The sequence below is a fragment of the Oryctolagus cuniculus genome, chromosome 21, assembly GCF_051225735.1.
Source record: "Oryctolagus cuniculus isolate XC-2025 breed Fujian yellow rabbit chromosome 21, ASM5122573v1, whole genome shotgun sequence".
Classification (NCBI taxonomy): Eukaryota; Metazoa; Chordata; class Mammalia; order Lagomorpha; family Leporidae; genus Oryctolagus; species Oryctolagus cuniculus.
This window is the reverse complement of record NC_142887.1, coordinates 26,237,540-26,263,830: the sequence shown is the minus strand read 5'-3', so window position 1 is coordinate 26,263,830 and position 26,291 is coordinate 26,237,540. Positions and strand designations below refer to the sequence as shown.

General features: G+C 46.7%; 1 protein-coding gene across 6 annotated transcripts in view; it reads left to right on the top strand.

Moving 5' to 3' along the window:
- The window catches only part of CHEK2 (checkpoint kinase 2), a 49,183-nt gene that overhangs the window by 9,399 nt on the left and 13,493 nt on the right, over window positions 1-26,291 (top strand). For 5 of the 6 annotated variants that reach the window (XR_016227285.1, XR_007911928.3, XM_089323319.1 and 2 more), the window contains 7 exons: window positions 851-975; window positions 1,095-1,242; window positions 6,794-6,884; window positions 12,077-12,185; window positions 15,386-15,439; window positions 19,136-19,197; window positions 23,484-23,583. Coding sequence is in view for 4 of the 6 variants with exons in the window: in XM_051826647.3 (XP_051682607.1) it covers window positions 851-975; window positions 1,095-1,242; window positions 6,794-6,884; window positions 12,077-12,185; window positions 15,386-15,439; window positions 19,136-19,197; window positions 23,484-23,583 (689 nt within the window). In the remaining 2 variants the exon portion in view is untranslated. Of the gene's footprint in view, window positions 1-850; window positions 976-1,094; window positions 1,243-3,070; window positions 3,182-6,793; window positions 6,885-12,076; window positions 12,186-15,385; window positions 15,440-19,135; window positions 19,198-23,483; window positions 23,584-26,291 lie in introns of those variants that run through there. The other variant, XM_089323321.1, reaches the window with a different exon arrangement.

The following is a 26,291-nucleotide window of genomic DNA, read 5'->3' as shown; positions in this document are numbered from 1 at the left end:
TCAATAGGCTAATCCTCTGCCTTGCGGCGCCGGCACACCGGGTTCTGGTCCCGGTCGGGGCGCTGGATTCTGTCCCGGTTGTCCCTCTTCCAGGGCAGCTCTCTGCTGTGGCCCAGGAGTGCAGTGGAGGATAGCCCAGGTCTTTGGGCTCTGTACCCTCACGGGAGACCCGGGGAGGCACCTGGCTCTTGGCTTCGGATCAGCGCAATGTGCTGGTTGCAGCGTGCCTGCTGTGGCGGCCATTGGAGGGTGAACCAACAGCAAAAAGGAGGGCCTTTCTCTCTGTCTCTCTCTCTCTGTCACTACACTCTGCCTGTCCAAAAAAAAAAAAAAAAAAAAAAAAAAAAAAAGCTGCCTCCTGCAGCGCCGGCATCCCCTACAGGCACCAGTTTGAGTCCCGGCTGTTCTTCTTCTTTTCCAACTCTCTGCTATGGCCTGGGAATCAGTAGATGGCCTAAGTCCTTGGGCCTCTCCACCCGTGTGGGAGACCCAGAAAAAGCTCCTGGCTCCTGGTTTTGGATTGGCACAGCTCCATCCATCGAGGCCATCTAGGGAGTGAACCAATGGATGGAAGACCTCTCTCTGTTTCTGCCTCTGACTTTCAAAAAAATAAATCTTTAACAAAAAAAAAAGTATTTTCTCTACAAAGAATCTTATCAACTATACAAAAACCTGTATAGTTTTATACTGAAGCTACTATTCTGTCCATTCTTATAAAATCTCGATATACAAATTATCATTTTGGTTGCCTTCTTAGGCTGTTTTCCTACAGGTAGATTTCATGAGAAATTTTTATGGGTTCTTGATACGTAAAATTCAACGGCCCTCGGTGTGTGCTTTTATATTACAGAGTGTGTTAACGACAGCTACTGGTTTGGCAGGGACAGAAGCTGTGACTATTGCTTTGATGAACCACTGCTTAAAAAAACGGACAAATACCGGACATACAGCAAGAAACACTTTCGGCTTTTCAGGGTAGGTGACAGATGAACCGCGTGGTTGGGAGAGCTGATGTCCTCTTCATAGCTCTTAGATATCAGCCTGCTGTAAATCCCCACTGCTAACGCTTTGAAATCAAATGTTCTCTCTTTTAGGAAATGGGGCCTAAAAACTCTTACATCGCATACATAGAAGATCACAGTGGGAACGGAACCTTTGTAAACACAGAGCTCGTAGGGAAAGGAAAACGCCGTCCTTTGAATAACAATTCAGAAATTGCACTTTCACTGTGTAGAAATAAAGGTAATAGTATTTTCTTAACTGTTAGTGGATTCCCCCCTCCATGGAAAAGGAAAATTGATACTGTGTCCTCACAGGTTATGGTTTAAGTGAGTGAGAGTAAGCAAGTTGGCCTTTGAGACTCCTTTTGGCTGTCCTAATTGCATTTTTAAATTATGAAGAAGTTCTTTCCAGACAAATTTTTTCTTAGGGCTAATTGGGTTGATTGATTTTATTTAAAGCCATATGCTATCGATTGAATTATATATAGTAAGTTCTAGGTCATTGATTCAGTTTACAACATTTCGGTCTGAGGTTTCTGTGAGTTACTTTAGGATGTTGGTTCTTCCTGCCTCCCTCCTTCTTCCCTCATGCTCCTCTGTCTTCATCCCTTCCATTCATTCGTTTCTGCATACATGTATTGAGCTCCTGTTGTATGCCAGGCATTCAGCTATGAGTATCTTCATAAGAGTTTCAGTTTAGTGCTTCCATCTTAAATACCAGATGGCCACCCTTTGCAAGTGAAGACTGTGACATTCTCAGCTAGCATTTCATAAGCATCACTCCTACAGCTTCACGAGCGTCACATCTGAAAGGAACGGTCCAGCGTGGGTATTGTGGTGCAGCATCGTAAGCTGCCACTTGGGATACCTGTATCCCAACTGGAGTGCGGGGTTGAGTCCTGGCTGCTCCACTTCCAGTCCAGCTCTCTGCTTCCCTGCCTGGGAAGCAGCAGATAATGATTCAAGTACTTGGACCCCTGCCACCCATATAGGAGACCAGATGGAGTTCCTGGCCCCTGACTTTGGCCTGGCCCAGCCTTAGCTGTTGTGGCCATTTGGGGAGTAAATCAACAGATGATTCTCTGTCATTCTGCCTTTCAAATGAATGAACGAATGAATAAATAAATAAATAATTTTGAAAAATGAGCAATTGTCATTTGGGGTTAAGTTTAGAAAGAATAGATGATAAAAACAACCTGTAGAGGGGTGCCAGCGCCGTGGCTCACTAGCTTAATCCTCCACCTGCGGTGCCGGCATCCCATGTGGGCGCCAGATTCTGTCCCGGTTGCTCCTCTTCCTGTCCAGCTCTTTGCTGTGGCCTGGGAAGGCAGTGGAGGATGGCCCAAGTCCTTGGGCCCTGTACCCGCATGGGAGACCAGGAGGAAGCACCTGGCTCCTGGCTTCGGATTAGCGTAGCTCCGGCCATAGCAGCCATTTGGTGGGTGAACCATTGGAAGGAAGACCTTTCTCTCTGTCTCTTTCTCTCTCACTGTCAAACTGTCCAAAAAAAAAAAAAAAAAAAGTGTAGAGTTAAAAGTAGCTGACATTGATTCTAATCATTGGATGAAAAGAGTGCTCTTGTTTCTTTCTTTTTTTTTTAAGATTTATGTATTTGAAAGGCAGAGTTAGATGGATCTTCCATCTGCTGGTTCACTCTCCAAACAATGGCCAGAGCTGTTCTGATCCGAAGCCAGGAACCTCTTCCTGGTCTCCCAAGTGGGTGCAGGGGCCCAAGTAATTGGGCCATCTTCCACTGCTGTCCCAGGCCATTAGCAGGGAACTGGCTCAGAAGTGGAGGCAGCTGGCAGTCAAACCAGTGCCTATATGGGAAGCTGGCGCTGCAGGCGGCTGCTTTACTTGCTATGCCGCAGCACTGGCCCCTTGTTTCTTTAAATAACAAATCACAGCTTCTCAGATCTGAGAGTTGAAGGACTCAGAGGCATGTGTTTATGTAAGTGACACTGAAAAAGAGGTGCAGCTGTGGGTGAAATGCTTGTGTCCTACGTTGGAAAGCTGGGTTAGAGTCCTGGGTCAGCTTCTGACTCCAGCGTCCTGCTAATGCGGACTCTAGGAGTCCGCAATGATAGCTCAAGGAATTGGACTCCTGCCATCCACCTAGGAAACCTGGAGTGAATTCCTGGTTCCTGATTTTGGCCTCAGCCCAGCCACAGTAGTCACAGGTGAGTGGGAGCTCTGTCTGTTTCTGCCTCTCAAATTAAAAAACAACAACAACAAAAACAAGCAGCTTTGCACAAGCATTCGTATAGATTCTAATCCGGAGTTTAAGGGATTAAACAAGCATGCCCAGGTAGTGCTTTCTTGAAGTGTCTTTAGACTGGCAGTTGGGAATGTGGCGGTGCTGGGCAGCCTGAAGCAGGTTTTTTGACTTAATTTTCCCTATTTCTGACTGCTTTCTGTCTGACAATGGCAGGCAGTTGCAAAGGGTCTTATTGTGAGTGGTACTTGATGTAGGAGATGACTTGGGTTTTCCTAAAGGCCACCTTTTCTTTCCTCTGTAAAAAATTATTAATTCTACTTGATAAGAAATATATATATTTATTGTGTACAATATATTTTGGAATATGGACTCTCCTACCTTATGGAAATGGTTCATTCAAGTCAACTTGTTTATTAACTCTCATAAATATAATCTTCTGTGGTAAGATTTAAAATTTACTCTTAGCAATTTTCAAGAATACAGCACATTTTTAACTTTACTGCAGTCTTCTTGTTGTGCATTAGATCTCTTGATCGTTTCTCTTTTGAACACAGATAGACCTGACTGATAGTCTGAGGACTAACTTTGGCCTATGGGTGGTTTTAGGCACTCACTGGATATTTATAATTTTTAAAAAGATTTTATTTATTTATTTGAGAGGTAAAGTCACAGAGGTAGAGATGGAGAGAAAGGTCTTCCATCCACTGGTTCACTCCCCAAATGGTCAGAATGGCCAGAGCTGGGCCCATCCAAAGCAGGAGCCAGAAACTTCTGGGTCTCCCATGCAGGTGCAGGGGCCCAAGTGCTTGGGCCATCGTCCACTGCTTTCCCAGGCCATAGCAGAGAGCTGGATCAGAAGAGGAGCAGCCGGGACTAGAACCAGCGCCCATATAGGATCCTACCACTGCAGGCAGAGGCTCAGCCCACTATGCCACAGCGCTGGTCCCCGATATTTATAATTAAAAAATATTTAGTTACTTATTTGAAATTATAACTTTAAAAAAGATGTACTTATTTATTTGAAAGCCAGAGTGACTCAGAGACAGGGAGAGACAGATCTTCCGCATTTACTGGCTCGCTCTCCAAATGCCTGCAATAGCCAGGGCGGGGCAAGGCCAAAATCAGGAGCTGGGAATTCCATCCAGGTCTCCCACGTGGGTGGTGGGGCCCATATTACTTGGAACATCATCTCTTGCCCCCCAGGTGCCTTGGCAAGAAACTGGACTGGAAGTGGAGAGTAGCCAGGTCTCAAACTAGGCACTTCGATATGGGATGTGGGCGTCCCAAGTGGCAGTTTAACTTGTAATTCTGCCCCTGGTATTTATAATTTTACCGTGACAATCCAGATTTCTTTGAGAAGTTGGAAATCTGGCCCAGTGAGCCTACAGATCTACTTGGGGCTCTGCAGGCACTGAGTGGATAGATGCTGCCTCTTTTATTTTATTTATTTATTTATTTTTTGACAGGCAGAGTGGACAGTGAGAGAGAGAGACAGAGAGAAAGGTCTTCCTTTGCCGTTGGTTCACCCTCCAATGGCTGCCGCGGCTGGCGCGCTGCGCCGGCGCACAGCACTGATCTGAAGGCAGGAGCCAGGTGCTTCTCCTGGTCTCCCATGGGGTGCAGGGCCCAAGGACTTGGGCCATCCTCCACTGCACTCCCTGGCCACAGCAGAGAGCTGGCCTGGAAGAGGGGCAACCGGGACAGAATCCGGTGCCCCGACCGGGACTAGAACCTGGTGTGCCGGCGCCACAAGGCGGAGGATTAGCCTAGTGAGCCGTGGCGCCGGCCTAGATGCTGCCTCTTTTAAACAGGAGATGTGTTTCCCCATTCAGGTTCCTATGTCTCCTCATTGTCTTTTCTTTAAATAACATCATCACCTCTGCTTTAGATGGGCTGAATCACCCCCCAAATGGCTGCAGTAGCAGGAGTTGGGCCAGGCTAAAGCCAGGCTAAAGCCACCTGGGTCTCTCAAGTGGGTGGCAGGAACCCAAGTTCTTAGGCTGTCTTCTGCTGCTTTCCCTGGCATGTTAGCAGGGAGCTAGATTGGAAGTGGAGCAGGCAGGATTCAAACCTGCACTCGTGTGGGATGCCAGCTTTGCAGGTAGCTGCTTAACCTGTGCATTGTGTGCTGAACCCTCTTCACTGTCTTCAACTCAACCCAGCCCGACTCTTTTACCTTACTTTCTTTTTTTTTTTTTTTTTAACAGAGTGGACAGTGAGAGAGAGAGAGAGAGAGAGAGACAGAGAGAAAGGTCTTCCTTTGCCGTTGGTTCACCCTCCAATGGCCACCGCAGCCGGCGCGCTGCGGCCGGCACACCGCGTTGATCCGAAGGCAGGAGCCAGGTGCTTCCTCCTGGTCTCCCATGGGGTGCAGGGCCCAAGCACCTGGGCCATCCTCCACTGCACTCCCTGGCCACAGCAGAGAGCTGGCCTGGAAGAGGGGCAACCGGGACAGAATCCGGCGCCCCGACCAGGACTAGAACCCGGTGTGCCGGTGCCGCTAGGCGGAGGATTAGCCTAGTGAGCCACCGTGCCGGCTTACCTTACTTTCTTAGCTTGTGTGGGCAAACTGACTTTGTAGCCCTTGAGATGGACCTTGGCATTTGGGAGAAAACATCCCCAGAGTCCCTCAAATTCCCAGATTCTCAAGTTGCCACTGAGCACACAGATTCATAGACAGCCACAATCAGAGGCCCCGTTGTGGCTGGGTAGCCAGATCCAAGTCCCTCCTCAGGCAAGTTTGTGCCTCATGCATCCCAGCCCAGAATCAAATGTACTTTAGAGGGTTCAGATTGTGCCAAAGCCTGGATTTTTAAGTTTCTCTAGGGAGGTCAAATTCTGTCACCTGAAACCTGAGAAACTCAAGGGCCTTAACAATTTCACTCTTTCAACATTTTTAGGCACTTTCTGATTTACCCTTGATGATTTTGTAGAATTGAAATGTTTGATAAGTGATTGTTTTGATAAGTGGCCTTGGCTTATGTGGATGGTTAAATTTTGAAATAAGTAGTTTGTTGCTTCATGTGTGTGGTTTGTTTTTGTTTTTGAGATACATCCTGAATAATTGAGAAATAAATGGGATTTGCTTAGAAAGTGCTATTTATTGAACTTTATAATGAAGTTCAAGGTGGTTCGTGCTATTGAAAAAGAAACAGGTATAGAAAAGGAATAAATGACTGAGAGAAGATAATAATACTAGTGTGGTGACTTATGTTCTAATTTTTATTGGAATATTTACTTTCCTAGAACATTTTTCCAAGCTAAGGTCAATTGCTTTTTGGTTTTGTGCGTGATTATCTGCATGAGTACTTTGTGCAATTGATTAATATTTTGAGGTCAAGAAATAGGGAGAGCCGTGTGTGAAAGGTTTCCTGCACTATTATGGGAGCAATGCTGTGTATGCCCACTGAAGGCTGAAGACTCGAGGTTTTGCCAAATGCATTAACCTAGCTAAATACCTATAGTTTCTGTAGGGTTACATGTTAACTTGTCTTATATTCCATATGATTACTGAACTTTACTATTCTTTTTATTAAGTGAATTAAAGATTCATTTCTGCCTTTTTGTTCCTTAGTTTTTGTATTTTTTGACCTGACAGTAGATGATCAGTCAGTTTATCCTAAGGAATTAAGAGATGAATACATCATGTCCAAAACTCTTGGAAGGTAAATTATTTTTTTCTTACATAAATTGTACTTCAGTTTTTCCCACACATTTGTCATCAGTTAGTTTTTCATTCCTGGTTTTATATTAGTCATTGTCTGTTTATAACATGTTTGTAAGGTGTATGTTTGTGATAGGAGTGTCATTGGTTTCTCTGATAATGATCAATGGAAATGAACTTTTTTTTTTTTAAGATTTACTTATTTATTTGAAAGGCAGAGTTACAGAGAGAGAGAGAAGGAGAGACAGAGAGAGAGGTCTTCCATCTGCTGGTTCACTCCCTAAATGGCTACAACGGCCAGAACTGGGCCAGGTCAAAGCCAGGAGCCAGGTGCTTCTTCTGGGTCTCCCCTCTGGGTGCAGGGGCCCAAACATTTGGGCTGTCCTCCGCTGCTTTCTCAGATGCAATAGCACAGAGCTGGATTGGAAGTGGAGCAGCCAGGACTCTAACTGGCATCCATATTGGATGCTGGTGCTGCAGACTATGCTTAACCCACCATGCCACAACGCTGGCCCCTGGAAATGAACTTTTTTTTTTTTTTTTTTTAAGATTGATTGATTTATTTGAAAGGCGCAGTTACAGAGAGATAGAGAGAGAAAGATCTTCCATCTGCTGGTGCACTCACAAAATGGTTGTAAAGGCCAGGGCTGGGCCAGGCCGAAGCCAGGAGCCTCTTCCAGATCTCGCACATGGATGACAGGGGCCCGAGTTCTTGGGCCATCTGCTGCTGCTTTCCCAGGCACAGTAGCTGGGAGCTGGATCAAAAGCAGAGCTGCTGGGATTTGAACTGGCACTCCTGTGATATGCTGGTATCGCAGGCTGTGGCAAGCTTAACTTGCTGTGTAGCATGCTGGCACCGGGTGATAACTTTTTTTTTAAAATCTATTTTATTTATTTGAAAGAGTTACAGAGAGAGATAGAGAGAGGTCTTCCATCTTCTGGTTTACTCCTCAAATGGCCGTACTGGCTGGAGCTGAGCTGATCCGAAGCCAGGAGCCAGGAGCTTCTTCCGGGTCTCCCACCTGAGCACAGAGGCCCAAACACTTGGGCCATCCTCTGCTACTTTTTCAGGCACATTAGCAGGAAGCTGGATCAGAAGTGGAGCAGCTGGGACTTGAACTGGTGCCCATACGGGATGCTGGCGCTATAGGTCAGGACTTTAACTTGCTGCCCCACAACATCGGCCTCTGGTGATAACTGTTTAAAAGCAGTTTTATTGTGATGTACTTCACACACCATACAATTTACTTAAAGTGTGCAATTTAAGGATTTTTAGTATATTTGCAGAGTTGTAAAATCATCACTCGGAGTCAGTTTTAGAACATTGCATCAGCTCCTGACAACACAGAGTCATTGCTTTTCTGAGATGTGCATAATTTGTGCCATCCTGGGATGTGAAGTGAAACTGAAAATTGAGTGTGAACTCGGGCAAAGTTCCTGAAATTTTTGGTCTTAGGGCCCCAAATAGCTTTTGTTTTTACATTGCCTAAATCTATTGATACTTATTGTGTTAAAAATTTGGGAAATTTTTGTATTACTTCATTAAACTAGCTACATGTTAAAAGAAGTAGCATTGTTGATTAAAAATTACTTGAAAAAGTTGCTGAGAGAGGAGGTGTTTATCTTTAAAATGACCGTAGCCCACACTGGAGTTCCTGGGTTTCATTCCTCACTCTTGCTCCTGACTCCAGCTTCCTGCTAATGTGGACTGGTGATGGCTCAAGTAGTTGGATTCCTTCTACCCTTAGCACATACCAAATACAAAAATCAACTCAAAGTGGAATAAAGAATAAAGTGTAAGAGGTAAATCTATAAAATTCTTGGAAGAAAATCGGGTCCACTCTGAATTACCTTGCATTTGGCAATTTTTTTTTAAAAGATTTATTTATTTATTTGAAACTCACAGTTAGAGGGAAAGACAGAGATATAGAGAAAGAATCCTCCATCTACTGGTTCACCCCCTGCATGACTGCAATGGCCAGGACAGGGCCAGGCCGAAGCCAGGAGCTAGGATCTTCATCTGGCTCTCCCTCATGGGTGCATGGGCCCAAGTACCTGGGCCGTCCTCTGCTGCTTTGCCCAGGCCATTAGCAGGGAGCTGGATTGGAAGTGGAGCAGATGGGACACAAACCGGTGCCCATATGGGTGCTGGCGTTGCAGCTGGTAGCTTTACCCACTGTGCCACCATGCTGGCACCTGGTATTGTTTTCTGAAATAGAACAATAAGGATACCAGCAATGAAAGAAAAAAATAGATAAATTAGACTTCCTCAACATGAATAACTTTTGTACATCAGAAAACTATCAAGAGAATGAAAATATAACCCATAGCACATAAAAATCTTTCAAATCATATATCTGATAATATCTGATAAAGATCTATATGCAAAATAGGTAAAAATTGCTAGGGGCTGCTGCCTGCAGTGCCAGCATCCTATATGGGCACTGGCTCGAGTTCCTGCTGCTCCACTTCCGATCCAGCTCTTTGCTATGACCTGGGAAAGCAGTTGAAGATGGCCTCGCACGGGAAGCTCCTGGCTCCTGGCTTTGGACTGATGCAGCTCCGACCATTGCAGCCATCTGGGGAGTAAACCAGCAGATGGAGGATCGCTCTTTCTCTGCCTCCTCTTCTCTCTCTGTGTAACTCTGACTTTCAAATAAATAAATAAATCTTTAAAAAAAATTACTAAGACTCAACAACAAAGAGAACCAACCTCCAATTTTAAAATGGGCAAAGTCCTTGAGTAGACATTTTTCTAAACACATACAGATGGCCAAAAATCCCATCAGAAGATGTTCAGCATGATTAGTCATTAGGGAAATGCAAATGAAAACCACAGTGAAATACCACTTCACACCTACCCACTAGGATGACCAAAAGGAGCACAAAATAAATGTTGGTGAGGTTGCTAAGAAATTAGAGCCCCGTACACTGCTTGTGGGAGTGTACAGTCATGTAGCTACTTGGAAAACAGCATGATCTGAAAGTTAAATGCAGACTTTTAAATGACCGAGACATTTTCCTCCTATGTATATATACTCATTTATGTATGTTAAATTGAAAACAGATATTCAAACAAAAACTTGTACATGAATACTCATAGCAGCTCTGTTTCCAATGACAAAATCTAGTCATCTATTTTTTTCTTTATTTGCTTTGTGCTTTTGGTGTGATTTTCAAGAAATTATTCACAAAAGATAGAAACATCCCAAATAAATGTCCATCAAGAAATGAATGGGAGAAGGCATTTAGCCTAGTGCTTAACATGCCTGTGTCCCAGACTGGAATGTCAGGATCTGAGTCCTGGCCCTGGCTTCTGACTCCTGCTTCCTGCTAATGCACACCCTGGGAGGCAGCGGTGTTTGCATTCCTGTCATCCATGTGGGAGACCTGGATTGTGTTCCCAGCCCCAGCTTTGGCTCCGGCCCAGCCTTTCCCTTTGCAGGCAATTGGGTATTGAAACAGTGAATGGGAGATTTTTGTTTCTCTGTCTCTTTTCTGTCTGTCTCTGTCTCTCAGATAAACAAATAGAATTGTTTTGGTTTCATGGGTGAAGTAGTGGCCTGCGATGCTGGCATCCCATATGAGAGCTGGTTCAAATCCTGGTTGCTCCCCCTTCGATCTGGCTCCCTGCTGTTGTGCCTGGGAAAGCCGCAGAGGATGGCCCAAGTGCTTGGGCCCCTGCACCCACATTGGAGACCCGGATGAGACTTCTGGCTCCTGGCTTTGGTCTGACCCAGTCCTGGCTGTTGTGGCCATTTAAGCAGTGAACCAGCAGATGAAGATCTGTATACTGAACTGTATACTTTCACATTCCTATAATGATAAATTTTATGTAATTTTAGAGTATATATACTTTTTTAAAGTTTTATTTACTTAATTGAAAGGCAGAGTAACAGGGAGAGACAGAAATAAAAATTTTTTTTAAAGACTCAGTTTACTTGAAAGTCAAAGTTACAGAGGCAGAGGCAAAGAAAGAGACAGGGAGGTCTTTCATCCTCTGGTTCACTACCCCAGATGGCTACAACGGCCAAGCTGAGCTGATCTGAAGCCAAGAGCTAGGAGCCAGGAGCTTCTTCTGGATTTCCCACGTGGTGCTGGGGCCCAAGGACCCAGGCCATAGTGGAGAGCTGGATCAGAAGTGGAGCAGCCGGGACATGAACCGGTGCCCATATGGGATGTTGGCACTGTAGGCGGCAGCTTTACCAGTTATGCCACAGCGCTGTCCCCAGAAATAATTTTTTAAAAAAGATTTATTTTATTTGAAAGGCAGAGTTACAGAGAGGGGTCTCTTCTGTCTGCTGGTTCATTCCCTAAATGGGCATGACTGCCGGGACTGGGCCAGGACAGGCCAAAGCCAGGAGCCTGAAACTCCATGCAGGTCTCCCACATGAGTTGCAGGATTCCAAGTACCTGGGCCATCCTCCGCTGACTTCCCAGGCACATCAGCAGGGAGCTGGATGGGAAGTGGCATGGCTGAAACTCAAACCAGCGCCCATGTGCGATGCTGATGTTGCAAGCTGCTACTTAACCTGATAGCCACAACCCTGGCTGAGGGAAGGGGGAGAGAGAAACACAAGAGAGCACGCTGGAAAGCGAGAGCGCGCTCTCTTCCATCTGCTGTTTTACTCTGTAAACGCCTGCAACAGCTGGGGCTGGGCGAGGCTGAAGCCGGGAGCCAGGACGTCCATCTGGGTCTCTGATGGGGTTGGCAGGGACCGACGTACTTGAGCCGTCACCTGCTGCCTTCCAGAGTCTGCATTGGCAGGAAACTGGAATCAGGAGCTGGAGCCAGGACTCAAACCCAGGTACTCCTATACGGGGTGCTGGGATCTCAAGTGCTAGGCCAAATGCAAGCCCTTGGGTACTCATTTTTCACCAAGAAAGACTGCTAATGTTTCTCTGACCTCTGAGATAAGTGATTCTTTGTGCCGTTCTGAGAGTGTTATGAAGAACTGCAGTAAAACTTAAGCCTGTATCACTCAACTCAGAAGTGGAATTTGGAGCTGACCCAGGGTTGTTGGATGTCCCACAACCAGTCAGGCCCTTGACCTTCACATAGATGGGATTTTACTTGTCCTCTGGATCCAGGGTCAAGGGAAGGACCATCTTTCACTTGCAGTACTCCAGGCTGACGCGGGAGCGCTGGGCTGGTGCTGAAAACATCCTGACAGTCGCTGCTTTTCCCTCTAGTGGTGCCTGTGGAGAGGTGAAGCTTGCTTTTGAAAGGAAAACGTGTAAGAAAGTAGCCATAAAGATCATCAGCAAAAGGAAGTTTGCTATTGGCTCTGCAAGAGAGGTTGTAAGTACCTGAGTTTGTGGCTACTCACCTATTACACTTTTCCACGACTTTCCAAAGACTCTTTTTTCAAAAAAAAATTATTTATTTTCATCTGCTTGAAAGGCACATATACATACACACACACATATATATATACACATATACATGTGTGTGTGAGAAAAACAGAGAGATATCTTTTTTTTTTTTTGGACAGGCAGAGTGGATAGTGAGAGAGAGAGAGAAAGGTCTTCCTTTTTGCCGTTGGTTCACCCTCCAATGGCCGCCACAGCTGGCGCACTGTGGCCGTTGCACCGCGCTGATCCAAAGGCAGGAGCCAGGTGCTTCTCCTGGTCTCCCATGGGGTGCAGGGCCCAAGCACTTGGGCCATCCTCCACTGCACTCCCGGGCCACAGCAGAGAGCTGGCCTGGAAGAGGGGCAACCGGGACAGAATCCGGTGCCCCGACCGGAACTAGAAGCCGGTGTGCCGGCGCTCCAAGGCGAAGGATTAGCCTAGTGAGCCGTGGCTCCAGCCAAGATATCTTCTGTCTGCTGATTTACTTCCCAAATGCCTGCAGCAGCCAGGGTTGGGCCAGGTCAAAGCCAGGAGCCCAGAGCTTCTTCTGTGTAGGTGCAGGGGCCCTAGGACTTGGGCCATCCTCTGCTACTTTTCCAGGCACAGTAACGGGGAGCTGGATCAGAAGTAGAGTAGCTGGAACTCGAACCCGTGCCCATATGGGATGCTGGCGTTGCAGACTGTTGTTTAACCTATTGTGCCACAGCATCGGGAAGACCTAATGCTCAGACATGAGAATTCATGAACATCAAAGAACATAGAAAATTCTTGAGTATCTTGGGTTAATCTAGAAATTCTTGTAGCTTCTTTGTTTCTAAAAATATTTGGTTGTACATCTACACAGCAGGAAATTTTTTTTCTCCTTCAAGTTCAAAGTTGTTACAAGACTTCTTAACAATAATTGAGAGAGGAGGAAGAAATAAAAAAGCCAGTCACAATGCCACCACTGTAACCTCACAGCTGTTTCCAGTTTTCCTATTCCTTTTAGTCTTTGTTCATATGAATTCATGTTTTTAGATGGTTGAAATCGTGTCGTGTATACAGATTTGTATTCTGCCTTTCCGCATATGTATTACAGCATACACTTTGCCCTCCAACATCTTTTCTGATGATTGAGTCTGCATTTCATAAACTCGGCCTTGATTTTCTCAGCCTTCCCCCTGCTTGATCCTTGCGACGATTTCCAGTACTTTGCTGAGTCATGTAGCAATGGATAGTGTCGTAATTATAGATATTTACATTTTAGTTAAATTATTAACAGTCTTTCTACCTAGTAGCTATTCGTTTTACCATACTTTCTGTACTGCACATTTTCTGTAAGGGTGAGATGGCCAAATGTAGTGGTCTTTTCACAGATGACCCAAGAAAGGAATGTGAAACCCAGCCCCTAATCACACTTCCCTTTGTGGCCAGCTGTTTCTGGCTATTATGCCTTAACATTCTTTTAAGATCTTTTTCCCTCCTGGACAATGCCATGCTCACTTCGCAGGAGGGGTTTCCTGTGTTCACTGTGTTATAAATCTTTCCCCCTGTGATTCTGAACTTCATTTTGGGGAGAAGAAAATTATCTATCAGATTGTTCGAAGCCTGGAGTAAATGTTTACCTCTTGATTTCATTCTCTGAATCATACCGGACTCTTTTTTTAACCCCTCTCTTATCAGAGTATTTACACACTGGCTTGGTAATGAGTTTAGTGGCTCACAGGAAAAGGCAGGCTTTTAAAATTAAACATCTGGCTTTCTTAGCCACGTCCATTTTACATAAATGTGTAATTCTATACCCTCTTTGTGGAGGGTGTAGCCTGAGAGGTTAGCTTACTCAAATCCTCCTTCCTTTTGGAATTGTAACAGCACAGCTTCAGTCCCCTGCAGCTTCCTCTCATCAGAGCCTCAGCAAACACCTGGATGGCAGCCTGAAGTTCAAGTTGGAACCTGTGCCTGTATCTGCTCTATTATTAGAGATTTGACTTTTTTTTTTTTTTTTTTAACAGATTTATTTCTTTGTGGAAAGGCAGAGAGAGGGAAAGGGAGAGATAGAGGTCTTCCATTTGCTGGTTTACTCTCTCAGTGCCCACTACAGGCAGATCTGAGCCAGGACTGAAGCTAGGGGCCAGGAATTCCATCCAGGTCTCCCACATGGATGGCAGGAGCCCAAGTGCTTGGGCCATCTTCCACTGCCTTCCTAGGTCGTTAGCTAGAAGCTGGATTGGAAGCAAAAGAGCCAGACTTGAATCGGCACTCTGATATAGGATGCTGGTGTCACAAATAGCAGCTTAACCTACTGTCATAACACCGGCCCCGACATGTTCTTCGTGCGGTTGAATTAGACATCTTCTTGTCCATAATTTTTATCACTTTTATAAATATAAATGGTCCCATAGCTAATGACAGGTATTGCTTACTAGTTAACTAAAATAAGCTAAAAAATTGTGAAAATACACTTGTTTCTGATTGTGGGAACTGGGTGAGTGGCATCCCTTCTCCAAGCCTCAGTTAAGTGAGGGTAATTGTAGAATTCAGTTCTTTTGGGGATTCTGAGGCTTATGTGAGATAATCCTAAATAAATAAAGAGTGGGACTGGCATTGTGGTACAGTGGGTTAGCTGCCACCTGAAATACCAGTGTCTCATGTGAGCACTGGTGTGAGTTCCTGGTGATCTGCTTCCAGTCCAGCTCCCTGCTGGTATACCTGGGTGAGCAGCAGCAGATGGCCCAAGTACTTGGGTTCCTGACACACATGTGGGAGACTCGGTTGGAGTTCCAGGCTCCTGGCTTTGGCCTGACCTGGCACAGACTGTTGCAGTCATCTGGGGAGTGAACTAGTAGATGGAAGATTCTTTCTCTCAACTGCCTTTCAAATAAATAACTGGTTTTTTTTTTTTTTTTTTCAAGTAAAGAACTTGGCCCAGGGCTTGATGATTGACTGAATGCTCACTATTTGCCAAGTGCTTTGAAAGTAATTTTAATGGCTTATTTAATTCATTGACCCCTAGGTCTTCATTTCTTTGGATGAATAGAGTTGGGTTTGGAACTTAGGCAGGTTTTCTCAAATGTTTAATTCTATTTATGAAATATTGGCTATTATTGTTCTTGTTAATAACTAGTATTATTCTTATTAATAACTTCTGCATTATTCTGCTTATCTAAGGACCCGGCTCTCAATGTTGAAACAGAAATAGAAATTTTGAAAAAGCTGAATCATGTAAGTATTGCCACAAAATATGCCCCAGACTTAAATTTATTTATCTTGTAATATGGGAAAAATAAATCATTTCAATGTAATAGACCTAGTATTTAACCTGGGTTTCTTAATTCGTGTGTGTGTGTGCACAAGTGCCTATCAGTTATTTAGCTGTGAAGAATTTTACCTCCAAATTTTGAGAGGTCAATACTGTATAAAGATTTCTTTCTTTCTTTTTTTTTGAGAGGTAGACTTACAGACAGAGAGAGGGGCCCAAGCACTTGGGCCATCTTCTACTGCTTTCCCAGGCCATCTCAGAGAGCTGGAGCAGAAAAGGAGCAGCTGGGACATGAACCAGTGCCCATATGGGATTCTGGTGTAACAGTTGGAGGCTTAGCATACTGTGCCATAGCACCGGCCCCCAAGATTTCATAACTAAATAATTATGTCTTTCCATTGAGTTAGTTCTTGACCAAAAGGCATAGTAATTCGATCTCAAATGGACTTGACAAACTGAGTACACATGCTAATTTTAGTAATTTTGGTTTAATCTGAAGTTTCAGCACCTTTAAATACCTTTTATTTGGAGTAATCTAAATAAATCCAAGGGTACCCAAGAAGTATGACAACATCCTTTATATCAAGTGGTCTCAGTGACTTTGTTGGATGTACATAGTTTTTAACATTTTTGTGCAATGATGATTTGGAGATCATCATTGAAAGTGATGTCTAATTTTTTTTTTTATTTTTATTTTTTATTTGACAGAGTTAGACAGTGAGAGAGAGAGAGACAGAGAGAAAGGGCTTCCCTCTGCTTGTTCACCCTCCAAATGGCCGCTACAGCTGGCTACGCTGATCCGAAGCCAGGAGCCAGGTGCTTCCTCCTGATCTCCCATGTGGGCGCAGGGACCCAAGCACTTGGGCCATCCTCCACTGCTTTCCCAGGCCACAGGTGAGAGCTGGATCAGAAGTGGAGCAGCTAGGACTCGAACTGGAGCCCATATGGGATGCTGGCACTGTAGGTGGCAGCTTTACCTACTACGCCACAGCGCTGGCCTCCCTGCTTTCTTTTAATTCCCTTGCAACTTATTCCTCCTCCCTGAACTCCACCAGGTGCTTTTTCTAAGAGATTGGGAATCTCTTTAAAGAGAGGAATACTGGGGCTGGCATTGTGGCGCATGGATTAAGCCACTGCCCATGCAGCCAGCATCCCATGTGAGTACCAGCTCATGTCCCAGCTGCTCCACTTCTGATCCCGCTCCCTGCTAACATGCCTGGGAAAGCAGCGAAAGATGGTCCAAGTGCCTGGACGCCTGCCACCATTGTGGGAGACCTGGATGGAGCTCTAGGTTCCTGGCCTCATCCTGGCCCAGGCTGTTGCAGTCATCTGGGAAGTGAACCAATTGATGGAAGATCTCTGTGTCTGTGTCTGTCTCTGTCTCTCCCTCTCCCTCTCCTTCCCTCCCTCCCTCCTTGTCTCCTCTGTGTAACTCTATGACTGTCAAACAAATAAGTAAATCTGTAAAGAAAAAAAAAAAAAAGGAATGCTATAATTTTCTGGGTGTGATTGCAACAAACATACCCTAAGATAAACACTTAGAATTCTTAATTTCTTGGCAGTTTGGCATATGGAACACATGAGTGAGTTTTTCTTTTTCTTTTCTTTTTTTTTAAAGGTTTTTTTTATTTATTTGAAAGTCAGAATTAGAGAGAAGAGACAGAGTAAGAGATCTTCCATCTGCTGGTTCACTCCCCAAATGGGAAGCCAGGAGCTTCTTCCTGGTTTCCCACATGGGTGCAAGGGCCCAAGAACTTGGGACATTTTCTGCTGCTTTCTCAGGTACATTAGCAGGGAGTTGGATTGGTAGTGGAGCAGCTGGGACTTGAACCAGCACCCCTAGGGGATGCCAGCGCTGCAGGTGGCAGCTTAACCTGCTGCACCACAGCACCAGCCTACCTTCTGTCACCACCTCACTTTTTTTTTTTTTAACCACATATGTGGATCACCAAACAAATATTGTTTTACTGCTTGTTTCTGAGCCTTATAAAAATGACCCTGTACTCTTAGAGGTTGTTTGTGACTTGCCTTTCCATGGGGCATTATGCTTCTGTGGTTTGTCTGTATTGGGGAAGCAGTTTGTCTTGGGAACGGCCCACCTAAGAGTCTTCATCAGAATGCGGAACATGATGAGATTTGCTCTGGGGGCCAGTGTTGTGGCACAGGAGGTTAATTCACTACTTCCAGTGCCCACAGCTGTAAGGGAGTGCAGGTCAAGACCTGACTATTCTGTTTCCCATCTAGTTTCCTGCTAATGTGCCTGGGGAGGCAGTGGAAGATGGCTCAGCTTCTTGGGCCCCTGCCACTCAAGTGGGAGACCGGGATGTAGTTCCTGGCTCCTGGATTCATCCTGGCTCAGATCTGGCTGTTGGAGCCATCTGGGGAGTGTGAATCAGCAGATGGAAAATGTCTCTCTGTCTCTCTTTCACTCTATGTTGTCCCTTCATATCAATCAGTCTTTAAAAAACCCAAAGATACTGTTCTTCACTTGGCTGGGACCCAGCTCCTATCCAACCTAGAAAGCTGGTCACCTCTTGTTTATAACAAAACACGGAAGGAAAGAAGGAAGGGAGGGAGGGAGGAAGGAAGGGAGGGAGGGAGGGAGGGAGGGAGGGAGGGAAAGAAAGAAAAGAAATTTGCTTTATATGAAGATTACTGGCAAGTTGTTATTCCCCCTTTTAATTTAAGACCTGAAACTCTTGTAGCTGCTCTCTTTTTGGCTCTGTGAGCTTAGTCCTGCATGCTGGGCTGTGTATCCCTGAAGCACAATCACCCAATCAATCATTCAAGCAATCCTGGCCTGGACATGGCTGTTGCAAGCATCTGGGGAGTGAGCCAATGGATGGGAGATTTCTCTTTCTGTCTCTGGGCCTCTCAAATAAAGTTAAATAAATAAATAAAAATTTAAAATTAGAATTTCTCCTTGCCTTTGAAATAGTAGAGTCCAACTGTGCTCTGGTTCCAGTTGCCTGGAGCTGAATAACACTGCTGTCTGGCAATGTGGCTGGTTCCCCCACTTGTCTTGTTTGTTTGCTTGTTTCTTTCTTTCTTTTTTGAAGATTTATTTTATTTATTTGAAACCAGAGCTAGAGAGAGAGGGAGAAATCTTCAGTCTGCCGGTTCACTCCTCAAATGGCTACAGCAGCCAGCCTGGGCCGGGCTGAAGCCAGGCGTCCAGAATTCTATAGCGTTTCACACGTGGGTGCAGGGGCTCAAGCACATGGGTCATCTTCTGTTACTTTCCCTGCTGGATTGAAAGCAGAGCAGCCAGGATTCAAACTGGGGTTCTGATATGCTGTGCCAGTGTTATACCACAGTGCCAGCCCCTCTGTGAGCTTTTTGAAGGCTCCTTATATGTATATATTTCAAAATATTTTGCGCCAAAATCCATTTATCTTTTAGTTCTGTGTTTCCATGAACTTTCTGAAGTGCCCTTGTTTGAAATTGTCGCTCATCAACTTGGGGTGGAAGGTTTCTTGCATGTTCTGAGGAGTCAGCTAGATTCTCTCCTGCCTTTTCCCCAGTTGAACTTCAAAGCCTGCTAAAGCAGGGGGCCAGATGCCCTTGGCCTTCAGACCCCCCCATTCAGATGTCCCAAGTTTACTGCTGTGTACTCCTGGAAGTTTCTCACTACTTTTCCTTTTTCCCTTCTTTTTTAGCCTTGCATCATCAAGATTAAAAACTTTTTTGATGCAGAAGATTATTATATTGTTTTGGAATTGTAAGTAGTAAACTTCTTAAATTTGTCATTCCATTTAAATCTGTACAAGCCAGCTAAGAATTGAATGTAGGCTTGTCTTTCATGTTAGGGACCCTAAACGGATATATATGCATATGGGACCACAAAGTGTGTGTGTGTGTGTGTTGGGAGAGAGGTTTGTATCCATTCTTAAAACCCTGCAATGTTTCTGTAGACAGTCTTGGATTCCAGGCCCTGTCTGAGGCCTGCTTTTTTTTTTTTTTGACAGGCAGAGTGGATAGTGAGAGAGAGAGACAGAGAGAAAGGTCTTCCTTTTTGCCGTTGGTTCACCCTCCAATGGCCGCCATAGCTGGCACGCTGCGGCCGGCGCACCGCGCTGATCCGATGGTGTCGCTCCCCCTCTTCGTGGAGGAACGACACTAAACCCTGCCTAGGCTTCATATCTGAGTCACGGCACCATTATGTCGCTCCCCGTCTTCGTGGAGGAACGACACAGGACCCTGCGCTGTTCTTTTGTCTGCTCGGCCCTCCCCGGGTTTGCTGCTGGTTCTTCCCGGGTTGGCTACCATCCCTCCACCTCCGTGGAAGGGCGGTTCCCCCTGCCACTTTCCCCACTTCCGCGGGGGAGTGGCATACCGCCGGCCGGCTCTCTCGGGGGCTGCACAGGTCTTCCTTCAGATAGATGTTCCTGGTGCATGTTGTCTCTCTCCTCCTTTATAGTCCTCTTCCACCAATCCCAACTCTGCTACCCACATGCTGAGTACGCTGCTCTCCTCCAATCAGGAGCAGGTCCTGCTGTTTATTGGTTGAACTGGAGGCAGCTGTGTAGAAGCTGTGTCCTCCTCTCCCAGCGCCATATTGTGGGAGAGCAGATGCATAGAATAAGTCTTAATTTCAGTAACAGTCTAGTCCGAGTTGCTCCCAGTTGCTCCCCACACGATGGCAGGAGCCAGGTGCTCCTCCTGGTCTCCCATGGGGTGCAGGGCCCAAGCACTTGGGCCATCCTCCACTGCACTCCCTGGCCACAGCAGAGAGCTGGCCTGGAAGAGGGGCAACCGGGACAGAATCCAGCGCCCCGACCAGGACTAGAACCCGGTGTGCCGGCGCTGCAAGGCTGAGGATTAGCCTAGTGAGCCGCGGCGCCGGCCCTGAGGCCTGCTTTTGTACATTTCTCTGCAGGTAGCTAGCTCACTGTCTGTTAGCAGAGATTGGTGAGGAGAACAGTGGTAAGCAATGTAGCAAGATTTCGTGGGGTAGGGCATCCGACAGAACAGATGGGACAGAATCCGAGAGAGATTGCACAGTCACTCAGACTGGGGAAGGCAAGGTTACGTGGTTAAATGGAGAGAACAACTCACAGGCCAGGCAGGCAGCTCAGCAGAGAGCTGAGTGCTGAGCACATGTTCTGTATTCAGGCTGGGGCTTATAAGAGAAAAGGGTCCAGTTCTGCCCACTGTCCCCCCTGCCCCTAAAGGAGTATGAATTAGGTAAAATTCCTCCTAAGCTTTCACTACTCAGTGCCATCAGACCAGGGAGCCCACCTGGCACAGGGCAGAGGTTGCACCCCTAGGGTGCCTGCCTTGGAGGTTTTATTATGTTATCAAACACGGCAACCCATCTCGGGGGAAGGGCTGAGACCGCCTCTACAGTTATCAGGGCCTGGGCGGGACTTTGAAGGGTAGAATCCTGGGCTGTTTCCAAGGGGAGCTTCCGCAGATGCTGTGTTTTCCTCAGGCCCCTCTCACACACACAGGCTAATTTCTAACTTCCTACTTAACATGTCCATAGGTGGGTTTGCTCCGTTTCTCCGTCTTGTTTAGTGTTAAGTGGGGATAATAATGATACCTCCGTGCCCAGAGTACTTGGGAGGATTGCATGCCCCGAGCCCAGGAAAGCCTCAGCAGAGGACCTGGCGCACCTAGCCCCCCACTCAGTGGGTTGATGTCATTATTTTGAAACACCTGCCTGAGTGGATCATTCTGCTCAGACTCACGGGACCAGGGTGCATAGTGGCACCAAGTATCTTTTAATGTCTTGCTAGTTTATTCAGTGGCCATAGCATTTCGTCTTATTTGGTGTGACTGAAACAATTTCCTGCCTTCTTGCTGGAAGACATCTGTCTTGATGTCCACTCTGACATAAATATGCAGGGTTTCTGGGAATGTCAGGCAGGAGGCAAACAGCAGCTGTGCAGGTTGACCATTATGATTATGTAGACAATAAGCAGAGCCTGGGTCATAGCTGTAGGGGAGACTCTTGGCCTTTGTGTTGCCTAAGGGAATGTCTGTTTCCCTGACCATATCCAGGTAACCCAGCTGAATGACATTGATAATAATACAATAACAGGGCCAGCGCCACGGCTCACTAGGCTAATCCTCCGCCTTGCGGCGCCAGCACACCAGGTTCTAGTCCCGGTCAGGGCGCCAGATTCTGTCCTGGTTGCCCCTCTTCCAGGCCAGCTCTCTGCTGTGGCCCGGGAAGGCAGTGGAGGATGGCCCAAGTGCTTGGGCCCTGCACCCCATGGGAGACCAGGAGAAGCACCTGGCTCCTGCCATCGGATCAGCGCGGTGCGCCAGCCGCAGCGCGCCGGCCGCAGCGGCCATTGGAGGGTGAACCAACGGCAAAGGAAGACCTTTTTCTCTGTCTCTCCCTCTCACTGTCCACTCTGCCTGTCAAAAAAAAAAAAAAAAAAAGTTTAATACAATAACAGTAGCTGATGCTCATTAAGCACCTCCTACAATCCCAGTACTGCTGTGAGCATTTTCTATGGATTGACTCCCTCGTCAATTTCTTACAGATTATGGGTGGGTTGGTGTTTTTACCCCCACTTTAAGGAATGGGAATCGCAGAGGGATGGCATAATCTTGTGGAGCACCTACACTGTGCCGGTTGCTTTACCTACATCAATTTCTTAATTTTTATAAGAACTATTGCAGAAGATGATATCAAACCCATTACTTAAGGTCACAGAGGGTCAATAGCTTCCCCAAAGCCCCATAGCTGAGCAGTGGTAGAGTTGAGGTTCAGACCCCAGTTGTCTGATTGTTTTTTTTTTTTAAGATTTGTTTATTTTTATGAAAGGCAGAGTTGTGTTGGGGGGAGATGAGATCTTCCATCTGCTGGTTCTTTCCTCAGATTGCTGCAACAGCTGGGGCTGGGTCTGTCATGTGGGTAATAGGAACCCAACTACTTGTGTTAGGTAGGAAGTTAGAGATTAGCCCATGTGTGAGGGGCCTGAGGAGAACAAAGTTTCTTCAGAAAAGAATGCAGTAGCCTCTGTGGCAGCCCAGTATTTGCACTTCAAAGTCCTGCCCAGACCCTGTTGACTTTCCAGGTGGTCCCAGCCCTGCCCCCAAGGAAAATTCCCCAGGACAGTTCTCTCTCCTTAGCACCAAATGGGTTACCTGGCCTGTTAACATGGAGCAATAAAACCTTTACAGGCAACCCTGGGGAAGCTCCTCTGCCCAGGCCTGGAGGGCTCCCCAAAACTGGAGAGGAACTTTCCTAATTTATACTCAGCAAACCCTTTGTCCTGGAGGAGAAGAGGGAGGAGTAAAGAGAGACAGCAAGAAGACCCTTTGATCAGCTCTCCACCCTCAGCTGAGCAGCCTGCCTGGCCTGCCAGTGCATTCTCTCCATTTAACCATGGAACCTCGCTCCCCCCCCCCCCCCCCCCCCGCGCTGAGTGACTGGGCCCTCTCTCTCCTGTCCCTTCCATTCTGATGGATGCCCTGTCCCCAACAAAACCTCGCTACTCTGCCCTCTGTCTCACGCCTGAATTTTTTCTTGCGTGTGAAGACAAGAACCCCACCACACCTTTCCACTAACACTTGGGCCATCCTCTCCTGCTTTCTCAGGCACATTAGCAGGGAGCTAGATTGGAAGTGAAGCAGTCGGGACTTGAACTGGTGCCCATTTGGGATTCTGGCTTTGCACTTGATGGTTTAAATGGCTGCCCCACAGTGCTGGCTCCCACTTGTCTGATTTTAAGTTCTTGCTTTGCTTTTCTGTGTCAGTTTCAGAGTCACCTAAGGCTCACGATAAACATGCAAATTCCTGGGCCTCCTCTCTCACCTATGGATTAGGATTTTTGTAAAGACCCCTAAGTGTTTCTAATGCCCATTTCCTTTCATCTTATTCTTTGTTTCCAACCAGGACATCTGATTGTGAATGGGGCTTTAAACACAAGGAGTGGAGAGTGAATAGAAATGGCAACTGTTTGCATGTCTCAGTGAGTTTGCTTGTTACTTTCTTCCATCCCAGTTCCCCTCCAGGAGTGAACCTGCTGCTCTTCTTGTGTGTTTCAGAATGGAAGGAGGAGAGCTGTTTGAGAAGGTGGTGGGGAACAAGCGCCTGAAAGAAGCCACCTGCAAACTCTACTTTTACCAGATGCTCTTGGCTGTGCAGGTGAGAGGAGCCTCTTTATTTATTTTTCTTTCTTTTTTTTTTTTAATTTTTTTTTAAATTTTTTGACAGGCAGAGTGGACAGTGAGAGAGAGAGAGACAGAGAGAAAGGTCTTCCTTTGCCGTTGGTTCACCCTCCAATGGCCGCCACGGCCAGCGCACCGTGCTGATCCGAAGGCAGGAGCCAGGTGCTTCTCCTGGTCTCCCATGCGGGTGCAGGGCCCAAAGACCTGGGCCGTCCTCCACTGCACTCCCTGGCCACAGCAGAGGGCTGGCCTGGAAGAGGGGCAACCGGGACAGAATCCGGCGCCCTGACCGGGACTAGAACCCGGTGTGCCGGCGCCGCAAGGCGGAGGATTAGCCTAGTGAGCCGCGGTGCCGGCCTGATTTTTCTTTTTTTGACAACCTACTTTCAGAAAAATTAAACGGAGAAGCCCAGAGACCGGATTAAAACGCTGAAAGAAGAGTATCTGTGTGTTTGTTGTTCTGTTCTTGGCAAAAACATCGCACCCTTTTGACTCAGATGAAAAAGCTCTCACTGTGAAGTAAGACACACTTAAGAAAGGGAATGAAAGAAATAAACACAGGGTCCCGTGTCTCCTCTCTGAAGCTTGGACATATTTCTAGAGGGTCACTGAACACTAGGTCTGCCTGATCCTTGTACACGTGGCCCTTAACTCTCAGAGTGGAAGCTGGGATGGTCTGAGGGCAAGGCTGGCAGAATTGGGGTGCTTCTGACAGACAGGTTGTTTCTCCATGGCTTGGTGCTAGTGTCACAGAACCAGGACAGGCTCACTTCTTAGGGAGTAGAAATCAACACCTCCACCAGAGAGGCTGTCATATAAAGTAATTGATTTGCAGCAAGTAAGGAGACCACGGGAATCATTTTCAAAGCAGGGACTTTGCAGGAAGAGGGAAATGGGTATCTTTTATTTTTGGGGAAAATGAATATGTAAGAGGAGGAGTGTTTTTTTTTTTTTTTTAAAGAGATTTATTTTATTTATTTGAAAGAGTTATAGAGAGAGAGAGAGCCAGAACAAAAGAGAGGTCTTCCATCTGCTAGTTCACTCCCCAAATGGCTGCAATGGCCAGAGCTGAGCTGATCCAAAGCCAGGAGCCAGGTACTTCTTCCTGGTCTCCCATGCGGGTGCAGGGACTCAAGCACTTGGGCCATCTTCCTTTTTTTTTTTTTTTTTTTGACAGGCAGAGTGGACAGTGAGAGAGAGACAGAGAGAAAGGTCTTCCTTTTGCCGTTGGTTCACCCTCCAATGGCCGCCGTGGCTGGTGCACTGCGCTGAACTGGTGGCAGGAGCCAGGTACTTATCCTGGTCTCCCATGGGGTGCAGGGCCCAAGCACTTGGGCCATCCTCCACTGCACTCCCTGGCCACAGCAGAGAGCTGGCCTGGAAGAGGGGCAACCGGGACAGAATCCGGTGCCCCGCCCGGGACTAGAACCCGGTGTGCCTGTGCCGCAAGGCGGAGGATTAGCGTAGTGAGCCACGGCACTGGCCATTGGGCCATCTTCCACTACTGTCCCAGGCCACAGCAGAGAGCTGGATTGGAAGAGGATCAGCTGGGACTTGAACCAGCGCCCATATGGTATTCTGGTGCCACAGGCCAGGGCTTTAATCAGCTACGCCACAGCGCCGGCCTTGAAAAGTTCTTGTCATCACATGTAGCCAAGCTCATGCAGGCGTAGTTTGGAACATGTTCCAACATACATTGTTATGGTCATATAAAGCTTAGACTCCTCCTGGAGCAGAGATCTTAGCATTAGAAGACCCATCAGTCCGGGTGTTGTCCTTGGCAGTAAGGTCTAGACCAGTTCAAGACGGCTGGGGATTGCATCTCTCACCAGACGTCACTGAAAACTTGGAAAACAGCTTTGGAAAGCATTGGGTGCTTTGGAAGCCTTAGGGTTTGGAAGTAGAAGTGAATCACCAATAAAGAATTCTGAGTGCTCAGGGCCTTCGCCAGATGGTAGGTGCTCTCTGCAGTTGCAGCACCCTGGTAACTGCATTCACGGGTGGGTAGGGCAGGTGTCCAGCCTCCTCTTTCCTGGTCAGTGAAAGTGTTGGATGGAGGAACAGCTGGTGGCCCTCTGCTGCAAGGATCTCCATTTCCCAAACCAAATCTAATCATGACGATTCCCTACCAAAGTCGTCTCTCTCTCTCTTTTTTGTTTTTTCCCCTTGAAGCCCCACTCCAAGTAGGAAGTGCAGTGATTGGGAGCAGTTCTTGTGTTATGTGAGGACCGAGGGTCACTTTTCTGGGATTGGTCTGCCTGAGTTTGCCCTCTCTGAAGGTTTCACCAGATCAATTCCTGGTGGAAAATTTTGGGATGAATTTGGGATGAATTTTTGCTCCAGACCACAGGAAGATTGAAGTCCAGGAACATGAACCCTTTTTAATGGTATCACCCATCCAGTGTTTTATCTTCTTTTAGTTTATTCTTTCTCTTAGATTTTGCAACCTAGGTAATTAAAATGGGTTGGGAAGACATTGTGGGTGTGGGAATTTTTTTTTCCCCCCACAGGCAGAGTGGATAGTGAGAGAGAGAGACAGAGAGAAAGGTCTTCCTTTGCCATTGGTTCACCCTCCAATGGCCGCCACGGCTGGCGCACTGCGGCTGGCACACCGCGCTGATCCGAAGGCAGGAGCCAGGTGCTTCTCCTGGTCTCCCATGCAGGTGCAGGGCCCAAGCACTTGGG